General features: G+C 40.8%; 1 protein-coding gene across 10 annotated transcripts; it reads left to right on the forward strand.

Annotated features, from left to right (window-relative positions):
- The first annotated feature begins 70 nt into the window (after nt 1–70).
- On the forward strand, nt 71–15,055 carry LOC109467915 (apoptosis-inducing factor 1, mitochondrial-like). 10 transcript variants are annotated; one of them, XM_019766050.1, is made up of 20 exons: nt 71–344; nt 2,830–3,014; nt 3,529–3,543; nt 3,978–4,101; nt 5,057–5,122; nt 5,693–5,844; nt 6,302–6,432; nt 6,617–6,707; nt 6,866–7,027; nt 7,410–7,563; nt 7,743–7,805; nt 7,978–8,066; nt 8,251–8,391; nt 8,848–8,990; nt 9,411–9,570; nt 10,352–10,375; nt 11,328–11,378; nt 12,526–12,591; nt 13,871–14,065; nt 14,365–15,055. In XM_019766050.1, the coding sequence occupies exons 1-20, from the start codon at nt 257–259 to the stop codon at nt 14,440–14,442; spliced, it is 2,178 nt and encodes a 725-aa protein (XP_019621609.1). In that variant the 5' UTR covers nt 71–256; the 3' UTR covers nt 14,443–15,055. The 10 variants fall into 10 exon arrangements, with proteins under 10 accessions (XP_019621609.1, XP_019621611.1, XP_019621614.1 ...); XM_019766052.1 differs by lacking the exon at nt 11,328–11,378; XM_019766055.1 differs by lacking the exon at nt 5,057–5,122.
- Nucleotides 15,056–15,061: the final 6 nt, after the last annotated feature.

The raw sequence follows: 15,061 nt of genomic DNA on the forward strand, positions 1-15,061 counted from the left end.
GACAATTTTGACCAATGAGAGCGCTCCGTTTCATGACCCTGGGATCGAGTTTTTCTTCTCTCGTCCGCAGGGTACTCTCCCCTGACCTCGGGCATGTGGTCGTCTGTCTCCTGACCAACATTTTTTTCTCTCGATGACAACTTTAGTTTCTCGTCATTAGAACCGTTATATAGGATTTATCACACACTTATAAGGACTAGAGAGTTATACAAGACCTGAGGAAGACCCAGACAGGAGCTGTGAGGAGTTTGCGAGGATGTTTCGAGTAGCTGGGTCCGTCACCGCCTCCCGACTTTCTGCAGTGTGCTGCAGGACGGTGACCGCCAAGCAGTTCCAAGTTCACGGTCAGGCCTTCAGCCTTGTCACTGTTTATATAATCAATCTTATAAACATGACAATCATGCTAACCCCATGACATTGATGTAAATTGATGCACTTGAGGATGATTCCGTAATGGATTCTGTCCGCCATTGTTGGGGGGAGGGGGGCATGCAGGATTTTGCGGAACAAATGCAACGACCTTGGATTCGTTAGATATAATTATCGACACCTGATAATTGCAATGAACTCGATATCATAATAGATAAATAGATAAATACATAAAACATATGCATACATACATAAGACTGTGTGGATCATATACATGTACGACAGATTATGTAATGTGTATTGTGAGTGTACGTGTATGGATTTATATGGAGGAAGCAAAATACACAAAATTGAGAGGTGAAGGTAACGTACAAGAATGAAGCTCAGTTTAATGTGTAAACCATACGATTATAATTTGATTGATGCCTGTCACATGGCATGTTGGAAGGAGGTGTGGCAATTTCACCTTCACATGACCTTTGACCTCAAACACCTGTCTGGTGGTATCTCATCACAGTCGAACCGCAGGTCACCGTAGAACGCGTTATTCTCTAAGATACGGCGTTTGCCGGGTCACGATTTGACCCCGTTGCATGGGTGTAAACAACTGCCTATAGTGCAGCAAAAAGACCTCAGACCTACACAATGTTTACATTTTTTCATATCTACAGGATTTGCCCAGTACAACCATGTAGATATTTCGTGCATTGCAAAATGACAGCGAGCGCTACGGCCTTCCAAAAATTAGCAATTTTTGGTCATTTTATTTGTGCTTGTCTTTTTTACTATTTAACTGGATCCCGTTAGCTAATACCACAGTGTGATAGCCCACTTCTTTACCTTTACATTGATACCAATGACCCCTGGTAAATTTTATGGCAAACGGGTTTGCCCCCAAAAAAACTGTGACGATGCGCATATCGCGGTGGTCAAATTTAGCCAAGTTGTAAGCTACTGACACACACCATCCTGAGTTTCCGCTACATTTTGATACATTTCGCGTAATGTCATAAAATTCGTTTCTTGGTATGAGAAACTGTTTGAATGTGGCTACCACGTGCAATGTAATACGTGATATGATAACATTCAATTATATACAAAAAGAGGAATTTAATACAAGGTTCTGACCATTCAAAAATCGTCAAATTTGAAGTCAATCGGTTTCGAACTCCTGCGTTCGATCCATGGAACCAAGGCAGCGCGTTCCATTTTTCGCGCCGCCAACAATGTTGCAACTTTCAACCGCTGTTTGCGAAAGTTCATGAAAAGAAGGAATCAAGTTTTATCATCACAAACAGACTTTCTGAAACCCATTCCAAGTAAGACTTATATCATGAAGACGCTAGAGAAAGTGGGATTCTTGTGCAACTATACGAATGTCAGTACATATGCCCGATGTTTGTATATTTACAGTAACAGGTCATAGTGTCCGATTTCTCCTTCAAAAATTAGGTCATGAAAAATCAACCTGTTGTTGTATTTGTTCATGCCCAAATTCCTTCTCTTCTGTTTTCATCCGTAAAGTGGGTATCGTTTTGAAGCTTACTATTTGGTCGATATTCTTTCACTTTCATTTTTGTTCTATATAACTTTTAACAGAACATTTTTGAAGACAAAGAAACTGTAAAAAAATTACACTTTTTCTCAAGGTCGAGCTGCAATACACATTGTGCAACTTCAAAACTAAGTACACAGGTGTCAAGCCAACATAACTATATTTCAGCCATATCTGACATCACAGGTGTATTGGTTAGAACTAGTTGCAAAAGCTTGCGATTCGAACAAAAATCGTTGAGAATTCGACTAAATGAGCCCAACATACTATCGGTTATTAAATTGTAACAACTACAGGATCCCAAAAGAAACAACACACGATAGATGAGGGAGGGTCTATACTTTATTAAACAATACACCAAATCGACGATGAAATAGGGCAAACGGGTTTGCCCCCAAAAAAACTAAAGGGTACCTATCTCGAGTGGAATCATCTCCATCATACACGGTCAACTTTGAAACCTCGTTTCTCCAACAAACACCACCGGTAATGTACATCTACGACTTTGAGCGTGACGCCGGCCCTTCTTACATCTCACATTAAAGTATGACAAGGAAACACTTACGCAAAGCGGAGTTACAAACGAAACAGTAAACAGTAGCAAACTCTCGCGGATTCTCGCGGATCACATTACCTTGGAAAAGAAGCGCGAGATTTAAACGAGATCTTAGAGAGAGCTGCGCAGAACCGATGCGCATAGCGGTCTGCGGTTCGACTGATCACAGGTATTCCACCAGTTATGAAATCATTATAAGTTTTATAGTACTAGTGTGTCTATGCCTTCATATTTCCAATTGTTGAAGAAAGAAACTTGTACAAATGTACTAGAGTTTGTAAATTGTAGTTCTAAAAAAATGTCTCTCTGTAGTTGTATCTTATATAATAATAGAAAATATTTTTCACAGGTGCCAGTCTACATGTCTTGTCGTCAGAAACGTCCAGAAAGTCCAGAAATGGCCCTGCTCACCACAGGATCCCTCCCTCATGGCAGAGTGTGCGGACTATGGCATCCGCAGGAGATTCCCAGGCCAAGATTAACTATATCTTTTATGGGCTAGCTGTGTTATTTGGTGGTGGAGGCATCATTTATGTGAGTATCTAGTGATCGACGTGTATGTTGTAATTTAATACTTTAACTACTTTTTAGTGGATTAAAACAATGATACTAATGATATGTGAATATTTGTGTTTAATGTTTGTTTCTGTGAATAAAATAGTACATATAGCTATGTTGAATGAAAGTTTTATAGTATTCGTCTTGATAAAAATATCCAACCCAGTGTCATATGGTGTCTGTCTATCTTCTGTGGTCACTGCCTTTCCCTTTCCTGATTCCATACCATGTATGTTGTCCAACTTTTGACACCCTTTCCTACTAGTACCTAATCAACAGGACAGAGAATACAAATGTACTTAGCATATTTAATGGTTCATGAATTATCAGTTATCACGTATATCTATGTGGGTGCTTAACATAGTGTTTGGCAGTCACTAACCCCAAAGGGACTTGATTTTTAACCTTCTTGCTAACCATTACCCTTCCTGTCTTTCCCAGTAGTGTTCCCTAATCAATCTCGCTTTCTTTTCTTGCATGTTCACCCCAGTGGTGGTCACGGAAGGTGAGGTAGTCCCTTAGTACAGCTACCGGCTCATGACTCCTTGCTATATTACCTTAGACCTCAGTCCATCCCATGCCTTCATTCTAAATCTTGTACCACAGTAATTCTGAAGTATATCAGAGGGGACTGTCTTCTGTTTGTAGATTGTCCGACAATATCTTGTAATATAAATTGCATATACATGTACATCTGTACTTTATGATGATGCACCCTGAACCTTTAATGTTTCTCCAAATAAGATTTCTTTTCAGCTTTCTTCTTAATAAAGACTGTTCTGTGCTAACTTCTATATGCCACATAGCTGTGTGCTGTGTTGTGTTGTGCTGTGTTATCATGTTTTGTTAGGTTTTTGCAATTTCAAGTCTCTCCCAGGTATCACTACCTATAATAGCAGCCCAAGTAGAAATTAAGAGAGGGAAATTTCTGTTTTGCAGTATATGCGGGAAACATCCAAAGATGGGAATAAGACAAAGAAATCTACAGCTGCTGTGCCTGCTGAGAGTAAGGAAGCCACAGAGCCTGTTTCTGAGAAGCCCACATCAGAAACTACTAAATCAGGTGTGTAAAACAAACTTGTATAACTGTATGTAAACTGAATTGTCTACTGTATCAGTGTTTGTTGAAGATAGCCTATATTCTATATTAGCTGATTAGCTGATAGGTGAACTATATCATACAGGCTTTAATTGATATGTGTCCATTAAGGTAAGATGCATTGATCAAGCATGAAGTTAATGAAGACACATATACTTGCATATTATGATATTTGGAATAAGAAATGTTATTCCCTCAACTTCTGCAAAGACAAATGCTTGTCTTTTTGATCATCTACTAAATGTAGTTTTATTTGTTTTCAACTCTCCACCTATCCAGTGTTTTGAGCAGACAGATGTAGGATCAACAGTCTATGTCTGTTTGATATTTCTTGTATACACCAAGGATATTATCCTGTACAATGTCCTTGTATACATGTAGAATCATGTCGTTATAGTGAAACTCATGGTAGTCCACCCATGGTAGTCCATGTTTTTCCTTAAACAAGCTGCCTTGGCTGCTGGTATGCCAATAGCTATCTGCCAGGCAGCTGAGCAATCCGCGGGATTTGTAAGCCAATATTCAGACGATCATTCTCTTATGGATTTGGCAGGTATAACTTATGCCCCCCTTCCCTTACAGAATATCGCTTTAAGCATTTTCTTTGGATATCATGAAACCTCTCCTACTGTCTTCATAACCTCAGTCCTGTCAAGGAATTTGCAAACTAAACTTTCCTGTTCCATGTCTTCCAGTCAAACTATTATTGAAAAACCTAGTTGTTGTTTTACATTGTTGTAGGTTGTTTGAACACACTTTGCTGGAACAAAGACTCTAGCCTCTTCTCCGTTATTGCATGAACTTGTTACTTTCAGTATATGCATTTGCAAGGCACTGTTTTACACCATTTTCTGTGCCAGACTCTTGCTGCTTCACTAGTACTCTCAGTTTTTAAGTTGTACTTTGCTTTTGCAAGTAGAAGCTCCACCTGCCGAGCTGCCACCTACAGAAACACCTGCTGAAGCAGCAGCACCTGATGCTGAAAGTGAGTCATGGATGGAGACAATAACCTGCATCATCTTACCCTCCCCTCAACTCTGGCTGTAGTCAGCAGTAGATATGTTACTATGGTTAGGTAGCTTGCATGCCTGCCTATTGGATAGGCCACAGCAAAGCCACATTGCACTATCAGGACTGGTATTGAAAAGTCATTATGCTTCATCTCAAGCAATATGCTTTGAGTTTGACTGTGTCACATTTGTTAGTAACTTACCTTTACTTATTGGCTGATACTAATGCCCAGAATAGTTGCTGAGATCCCTTTAAACATTCTTGCTCAGATTCAAAACGGTTTTAAGGTATGACAGGAGTGTATCTTAAACATTGCTCTGTGGTGGTAGCGGTAGTTATTAACCACATGCATCTTTTAGCCTTGTTGTAGGGTGCAAGAAACTGATGGTTATACCAGATACTCATGCCACTGCTTTTCTTACCCTTTGCAGGATAATAACAAGGAAATGGGAATGAAAGGTCAATGCATGCTGACACTAACCCTTTAATAACAGTTTTATAACATTGGAATAAAGGTGGTACCATGTGTGTTGTTTGTGTCCAGGCAAGAAACTGTTGGACGCCATGCCTCAGTCCTACCCTGACTACGAGGTCATGCCTGATATCCCGGGCCACGCCAAGTACCTGCTGATCGGAGGGGGGACAGCATCGTTTGCTGCTTTCAGAGCGATCAGGGCGAGCGATGCCAAGGCTCAGGTAAAACTGTTTACAGTGACATTCCATGTAAAAATATTGTAACACTGCTGTCTCCCTAACAAAACCAGAGATGCAGTCAGGAGAAAGGTCAAGATGCCATGTGACGTCATACGGTAAATGGCAGGGAAGTTCAGGTAGCAGAGGTATAGTGCTAATTAATAAAGAAAATTACCTCAGAAGGAAAGAAGAATTGAATTGGAATTTTGAGTGGTAAAAAAAGTACACACTAGCACTACATTGTACTCTTAACATACCTTTTAAACTCTTCATTTAAACCTTGTAGGTCCTCTCACTGTCAGATCATAGAGTACACGTGTAGCTCCTGCTTATTTCACCTGTCAACCATGCAATTCCTTAGTAGGGGAATGACCTCCCCTACCCATCGAGTGATGTCAACTTGCATGGTGAGAGGTTTCCTCAATAAAACAACCTCCTAACCTGTCCATCATGTTGCCAGGTCCTTGTGGTGACAGAAGAGGAGGAGCTCCCCTACATGAGGCCACCCCTGTCCAAGGAGCTGTGGTACAGCGATGAACCCAAACTGGTCGAGAAACTCAAGTTCAAACAGTGGAATGGCAAGGAAAGAAGGTCGGGCCAGTACAAATACAAATTTAAAAAAAACAACCTGTTGATTTGTTTGTTTGAACTGATTCTTCATTAATGAGAAGCTCAAATTGGCCTGCGGGCCACTTTTCATTGAGGTCACAGGCGATTGTTTTATGATGTACATATCTTTGTTTGATCACCATTTCCTGACTGTTACGTTTTGCAGTGTCTACTATAACCCACCATCCTTCTATGTGGAGCCTAAAGAGTTGGCGTACCAGGAAAATGGAGGAGTGGCTGTTGTCAAAGGAAGAAAGGTTAGGCCTTGCACCCTCATGTTGTTTACTCAAGCATTAGGTCAACATTGGTGGATCTTTCATATTGTGTTGGGCCAAGAGTTCATTTTTGAATCATCTTATCTACCATGCTAAGATACGAATATGTAGATTAAATCCTAACTTTTACTTTACCACAGGTGATGAAGCTGGACCCACAGAAGCAGGTTGCAGTGCTGGATAATGGGTGGGAAATCTTCTATGACAAAGTTCTCATTGCCACGGGCGGCAGACCTCGGAACATCCCCGTGTTCGAGAGGGCGTCACAGGAAGTCAAGGACAGAGTCACTCTCTTCAGAGGAGTAAGTGTCTGACTTGAGGATTTTTTCCATTTTGGATATCAGTTTTGTATTTCCTACAAAACTAATGAGCAGACGACTATGACATTATTGTTAAAAAGAAACATCATATGACTTCTATCTGTGAATAGTTTCATCAGGTTGGTAAGTCAACTGAATAAGAGATTTTTTACACAATCATGTGTTTTATTCAGCTGATGTGCCCTGAGGTCTGTTACCTGTTACAGATCTAGATGGTCACCAAAACGTTGGTGGAATAAAACACGTAATTTTGTGTAAAAAAGAGTGTCTCTATTCACAAACATCATACAAGTAATTACAACATCAACATTTCCATACATCAAGAAATAATTATTCAACGATTTTTCTGCATTTTTCTTACAAGATCAAGGATTTTAAGAGACTGGACGAGGTGTCGAGAAATGCGAGCACCATCGTGGTGGTGGGAGGGGGGTTCCTGGGCAGTGAGCTGACTTGTGCACTGGGGAAGAGGAGTAGGGACTCCAGTCTCAAGGTCATCCAGATGTTCCCAGAGCCAGGTGAGTCATGTCATTACTTAACCTATATATTTAACTTGATAATAAATTGAAATAGAAATCTAACAGTATTCAATCTAGTCTTTCTTTGAAGTAAATGGTAAGACATAAAGATTATCAAAAAAGATAGCTTAAAGATAAACAAAAAGAGGTGTTTGATTCTTGGTATGTTTTTGTTGTAGGGAATATGGGAAAAGTTCTCCCTGAGTACCTGAGTCAATGGACAACAGCTAAAGTTCGGGGAGGTGAGATCTATACATTGTATATTTTGTATGTAGGGTAGAAAATGCATGTCTGGGCTGGTTTATAGTGCCATATATCCAAGCTGAAATTAATTCTTCCACCAGGAATACATGGAATTTCTGAATTGTTAGGCACCAGCTAGTTCATTTTTGTTGTAATTATGTCATGTTACAGAGGGAGCTACTGTGAAACCAGAAACATTTGTGAAGAGAGCCAGGTTTAGTGATGGCAAGGTCATCCTCAAACTCAACACTGGAGAAGAGGTAACTTTGTTTTACATCTTATAAATCAAAGCAAAACAAGACTATATATAATATCTCCTAAAAATGAAGAAGTGTGAGTAGTGTTTTATGTCTATGTTTGTGTCTGTACTGTTTAAATGAATGAGAATCAACATCCACCTTGCTCACTGTAGTCTTTTACACTAAAAATATATTTCCTGTTCAGATCTCTACAGACCATGTAGTGGTGGCTGTGGGCCTGGAGCCTAACACAGAACTGGCCAAGGAGTCAGGACTGGAAGTAGACGACACGTATGGAGGATTCAGGGTCAATGCTGAACTAGAGGCCAGATCTGACATCTGGGTGGTAAGATATTGTTCTGATTCTACTCCTTAAACTGATTCCTGTCTTATGTAATTTTCTTAAGAACCCAAAGAGATAACATCCGTGAATCAGGTTTGTCAGTGAACCAATTCACTGAATAAAGAGACTCCTTTCCCACAACCAAGTATTTTATTCAGCCAATGTTTCGGTGACTGCCTGTCACCTTCCTCGGGGCATTTCTGACTGGTTGACATCACACTCTGTAACTGTGTAAATATGTTGCATTTGGAAATGCATCTATAGCAGCAACACCTGTGCTGTGCAATGTGACAGACGGTCACTGAAACGTCAGCTTAATAAAACACTTGCCATGGTCTCGCAAAAGAGTCTCTTTATTCTCAAAGAGATAACTGTCAGATGTCAAAATTGCTGTTTCTTGCACTCAGAATGTTTTTAGCAACACATATTGCACTTATAGTGTTTCCTTTTTGTGTTCAGGCTGGTGATGCCTCCTCATTCTACGACATCAAGCTGGGTCGGCGGAGGGTTGAGCACCACGATCACGCCGTGGTCAGCGGCAGACTGGCCGGGGAAAACATGACTGGCGCCAGGAAACCTTACTGGCATCAGTCCATGTTCTGGTGAGAGAACCTACAGCCCAACATAGTCACAACAATTGTGATCCTGCTCCCTGAAATGTTCAACTTGAGTATACGTAAAAATTCTACCATTTGTAGCTTTGGAACAATGACAGCTCTGAGACAGAATTTGACAGGTTTCAACTTTATTTGTCTCTCGCAAGAATGACAGAAATAGGACACTCCTTCCTTTATACTTTTCTGTGCCTACCTACTGCAGGGCGCTAGAAAAATTCTGGTAATCTTTCTTAGGATAGGTTTAGTTTTAATTTGAATGAAAAGATGTGGGTGTTTTTAGATATAACAGGTGTTAGATCTCTGTTGTTTGGTAGAATCCAGGTGACTCCTCTTTACTTGGTCATCTTTGTTTTGTAAATCAAGATGATAACAGAAAATGTTTGTCCCATGTTTTTTTTCCTACAGGTCTGACCTAGGACCAGATGTGGGGTATGAGGCCATTGGTATTGTGGACTCCTCCCTGCCGACTGTAGCCGTCTTTGCCAAGGCGACAGAGAAGGACACTCCTAAGGCAGTCGTGGAGGAGACAGGAGAGAGCCTGAGATCTGTCACAGAGACTGAAGCTGTAAGTAGAGTCAGCACTGTAAATAGTGCAAGTCTGGACATATGTACAGGTGCACTTGAGTTTTGTGTGACAAAGGTTTTATTTGTGCCGTCTTCAGTTTAACAGAAAACTATGTATATCCAAAGCTTTGGATCATCATTTTTCCTGCTTATGCATAAGAAATGAAGCATAAAAGAATGGGTTATGACAGTGACTATATTTCATTCCAACACAATCTTCTTTCCTGTCTACTGTAATTTAAGTAATACATGTACTGCCTAAAGACTCTGTGGAAAAGAGCTCTTAATATAAGTGTATATTCTAAATAATAACTGTCCATGGGTGGCTTTTTATGGGAGGGCAATCTTATTTCAAATGCTTTGCAAGTAACTAAGTCTGCATGCTGCAAACGATAAACCTTACTCCAATATTTGCTGCTTTTATATCCCACACAGTACACTTTCTTTTTTGTGATGTGTTTGTGTGTTTAGCTTTCTATCTTTGGTTCTGCCATGCAACAGGCTGGACCATCTACTGTACCTGATCTAGAGGTTATGGTACTGGCTTCGCCTTTGTGTCTTGTTTTCTTATTTTTGTCCCATTTCATGCTTTTCTAGATACATGTACCTGTATTATGTGTGCTGTATATGTTTTTTATATGATATACTTCTGTCTGTTATATGTCTGTAATTGTTTCTTCATTTGTAATTTATTTCAAACATTTTATAGTGAATGTAAGTGTTACCAGTATATGTTATATCACAAACATTTTGGATTTACATGCACTGTTTAATGCACACAGGAAGCCACACTGCCAACCAAAGAGGTGAGAAAGAATACGTTAATTGCTTCCTCCGCAGTTGGCCATCAGCATGGCCATGGGCATTATCTAACTTCTATGCAACAGCAGCGATACGTGTATCTGTTTGGCAGAAATAACTCATTCCTTTTTGCCCTGTGCTGCTAGGTGTCATGGATGCAGCTGGGTGCTTTAATTTCTTCTACTTTAAGCCCTTTCCATGTCCACATGTACATGTATGTAGTCTATCAGTATTCCATCCAAAGAAGTATCCTGCTACATGTATGACTGTGCTGTGTGCATTAATGGCCATGTCAACCCTTGTTAACCAGACAACTGCTGTACTATCATTCTGTCTTTTGTCAATCTTGTATACATTTATTTTCATTTTGCTCTATTATAGTTTTTATGGTTTTAAGGAGTTTAAAACGTTGATATTGTTTTACGGAAGATCTATTTTTGTTTTGTTTTTTGCTGTGCCTTTCTTTCCAGTCTCCACCCTCTGCTGAACCTGACAAAGTGCCGGCTGCTGAGGCTCAGTCAGAGCCGGCTCCAGCAGCTGATACACCTGTATCAGAGGCCAGGGCTGAGCCTGCTTCAGAAGCTCCCTCTGAGCCAGCTACGCCACCTGCCTCTGAGACTTCTGAGCCAGCTGCAGCACCTGTGTCAGATGCCTCTCAGTCTTCAGCTGCAGCACCTGCCTCTGAAGCTCCTTCTGAGCCAACTGAAATTCCTTCCTCTGAGCCAGCTGAAACACCTGCTTCTGAGCGAGTTACAGCACCTGCTTCTGAAACAGCTACTGCATCTGAGGCCCCTGCTGCAGAAGCACCCTCCAGCACAGGAGAGGTGGCAAAATAGCCCATTTTCTCTGCTTTCTTCATCTCAGTTGGCATATTGTGGCTTTATTGGATTTCATTTCATGATCATGATTTCTTTGTTAATGTGTTTTCTTTTGTTCTGCTTACCTTACTTGTTTTAGGAGACTGTGGCAGCCGTGTCTGGTGAAACAACAGCTCCCCCAGAAGTTGAGGTGCTCACATGTTCACAGAAATTCCCCCCCCCCCCCCTGCAGGCATAGTCCCTCCCCTTTCCCTGTGCCTCCCCCATCATGGTTCAAGTTCCCTGTGCTCCTTCAACGTCTTTGTAACAGCTAACCTTTTTTCCTAACCATCTTTGCCACTTGTATGATACATGTACATGTACATGTATTATTATCATTTACTACTTTCTTGTGTCAGCTACACATCTCTCCTAATAGTCTATTCCCAAGCAGGTGTAGGATCCGACTCAGTCTCCATGTCTAAGCATGATTTTGTGGCATCTAGTACTTTTGTTTAGTAGTACACCCTTTTATACTCATCACCTTCTATTCTGATTGTTGATGCCTCGTGGGGAATGCTAGACCGTTGTACTGTAACTCTTTTAGCTGCTATTTATATCAACTCATTTATGACAAGCTGTTTATTCACAGTGTCCTTTAAGCTTTATTTAGAATTGTAGGAATGTCAATGTGTGTGTGTATTACTATTACACAACCATATTAAGATATTATGATAGATTTTACCATCAATCTATCCATATGGTACTCATGAACACCCTACATATCTCTATTGCCTCACTCTGTGAACTGTCAAACTTCATTTCATCTTCCTGCTGTTTTATCTCCACAAAGTTTATTTCTTCTTTCCATTCACGAGTTGCACATTCCCAGGATCCTTTGCGCCCAGGGTAGGTCACGTGGGCGTCAGGGTAGGGAAAGGTCGCGGTAAACCACGTGACTCATCCTCGGCTCTGGTCGGAAGAAGTCGGAAGTGTTCGCGAGCGCTCGGAAATTTCAAAAATGGCTGACACCACTGCCGGCGGCGGGAGGCACGTAGTTTTTCACGGCGTTCGTACGGCAAAGCGGCATCGAATTTTTGCTCCATGACTATCGATATGGGATAGGATAGGGTTGATTCAACACACTACGTGAAAATGTGAATGCTCCCAGCCTATCGGCCAGATATCGCTTAGGGCACCTTCTTCCGACCAGAGCCGAGGATGAGTCACGTGGTTTACCGAGACCTTTCCCTACCCTGACGCCCACGTGACCTACCCTGGGCGCAAAGGATCCTGGGAATGTGCAACTCGTGAATCTTTGTATACCACATTCCTGTTCCAACCTGTCATCTGTCCAGATAAAAGACCCATCTGACCCGGCCTCTGCAACTGGAGTTGAGCCTTCAGCCTCTGAAAAGACTGAGGTGATTACAGAGATACCTGAACCAAGCATTGCAAAGCACCCTTCACTTCCTAACCTGCCCTCAAATAATTTGTCAGAAGACCCTCAGTCCAAAACATCTGTAGATGCTGCAGACATAGAAGAACCTGCCATTGGATTTTACTATGTACTCTCAAACCCAGAGGAATCCGAGGGTTACTTGCTGGAGGAAATAGAAACTGGGGTGTCATATGCCGTTGACACTTTGGCTTCAGTTTTGCCAAACACTTACCCAACATGTACAACACCTGACGGGTTTGTAGACTCACCTCAGTCTGATGATCATGAGGCAACCCCTGCTGCAGAGATAGAGAAACCCCAATCTGAGAAACAGGCTACCCAGGTGGCTGTAGAATAAGTGTAGTCTGTGTTGTCCAGGCTCAATGTGTAGTTTAACTATGCAGAAGTGACAACAGTGATAAGCATGTAGTTTGTATGTTGTACTGACTGTACTCTGTGTGTTTGCACCCACACCAGGGAGTGAGGGAAACAAAGGTCTTTGACCTTGCAAACTATCCGTTTGCACTCTTACCACATCCCGAGGTGATGACACTAGTGTTACACTCTATTCTGTGGTGTGCTCCACTCTCTCTCAGTACATGTACATGCACTTCGTTTTGTTAGCTACTTGTACAGATCCAAAAGTTGTTTGCTGGGAGTTTGGTTTGCTAGATGTATACAGTATACATGTACATGTGTTTCCCTTAAGAAATGTGTTCCTCTTTCCCACAATTGCCATACCCTACCCACTTTGCACGCAGTGTGTCATTAGCTGAAGCTATATCAAACTAGCACTTTATGTTTGTGACTCACGTACATGTATAGTTTCTATACACTGTAGCTTATCACTACTGCATTGCATGTTTCAGCCTACCATTTGTAGCTGTTTAGCTCTTTTCCATTAAGTAAGACTTAATCTTGGATCTCTACATTCCATAGATAATTTGTAACTATTTTGAAGGCACCTTCTGGTTACGTTTCTTTTGAAGGTTAGACATCCAGAAATATTTGAAGATATTAATGTATTATTAATCAAATTAATCTATATATCTGGATAGATTTTAGAAATTTAGACATTTCAGACACCATCCGGCTTCTTTCATCAATGAAATAAGTAGAAACTTTTTTTTAAATTATTTATTTAAACTGTTTATTTAGTTTCTATAGTATTTATTTCTAAAATTTTAATTTCTATAATGTCAGATGTATAGATTTGATTAAAGCATTATTGTAACTTCTGGTTGTTTTTACCATCTGGACAGAGTGCGACAGATGAAGAACCAGCCCCTGATGTGGAGGCAGCTGCCAAGCTTGTCGCTGAAGTGGAAACTGAGAACAGGGTCGCCCCCACACCCAAGGAGGATTATGGAAAGGGCGTGATCTTCTACCTGAGAGACGACATCATTGTTGGCATCGTGCTGTGGAACCTGTTCAACAGAATGCCCATCGCAAGAAAGGTGGGAGGGTTTACTTCCAGACCATTGTCAAGATTCTCATTTTCTTTGTACAGGATAAGAACTTGTAACAATTAAGAACGTTTTCTGTCATCAACCACAGAAGTACTTAACTCCTCTAAACCATACATTTTTATTTTTCATGGATACCAGTTTTATTTGATTCTTGAAGTGGTCACATCTTATCCTGATGAAGGCGACAGTGGTCGTTGAAAATTTGATCTCTATGTACCTATGTGTTGTTAAGTACCATACTACTGGGGTAAGAAACATTGGTGCTTAAGTATCTTATTCTGTTTCAGATTATCAAGGAGGGGAAGCAGCATCAGGACCTGGCAGAGGTCGCCAAACTGTTTGATCTTCATGCAGATGAAGATTGATGCAGGCCTAATGGATGATTTGCCGTCTATCTCTAACTTGGATGATTGTGTGTAGAAAGTATAACCTAAAGCATTCTGATTATATCATGAAACTACATGGGATAGAGAATTGCCAATGCATTCTCCAGACTGATGCACTCGTTTATGGTTATCTATAGAATCTGATGAAATGTAGATTCTACCATCATAAGAATTGAATGGAAGGAACAGCTGCTAATGTTGAGTCTGAAGCTACTGAATGGTGTGTGTTTGATTGTAAAATTGCTCATTACCAACCCCAGCTTTTTAAATACACGTTCCTAAAATCTTCACCGTTCATTCTTCTAAATCTTGATCCACAAAATTATGAGATGAAATTTGGTTAGGATTTCTTACCTGTACTTAAACCAGGACATTGTAATCAATTGTCTGACTAGATGTTTTTAGGCTGGTAAGTTACTAAGTAATGTAACAGTTTTCTTCACGTCTTACATGTACAGATTATCATTACAAAGGCAAAAAATAACCTCTTAAGAACACTGCTCTAGGGTAAGGAATAGGAAAGCTTGAGGCTTTGGTAAGGGTTGCAGACTTGTGAGTTGGGGTGAAAGTTATTTCTCCTTAGGGGAGAGCTAAATTG

This window comes from Branchiostoma belcheri, unplaced genomic scaffold (genome assembly GCF_001625305.1).
Source record: "Branchiostoma belcheri isolate BF01 breed outbred unplaced genomic scaffold, Haploidv18h27 scaffold19, whole genome shotgun sequence".
NCBI lineage: Eukaryota > Metazoa > Chordata > Leptocardii > Amphioxiformes > Branchiostomatidae > Branchiostoma > Branchiostoma belcheri.

What these genes read in the sequence shown, in the direction of transcription:
- LOC109467915 (XM_019766050.1), top strand. Translation starts at nt 257, where the DNA reads ATGTTTCGAGTAGCTGGGTCCGTCACCGCCTCCCGACTTTCTGCAGTG. An exon ending in CCAGATCTGACATCTGGGTG is followed by an intron (nt 8,392 to 8,847) that starts GTAAGATATTGT and finishes TTTTGTGTTCAG; the next exon opens with GCTGGTGATGCCTCCTCATT. An exon ending in TGGCATCAGTCCATGTTCTG is followed by an intron (nt 8,991 to 9,410) that starts GTGAGAGAACCT and finishes TTTTTCCTACAG; the next exon opens with GTCTGACCTAGGACCAGATG.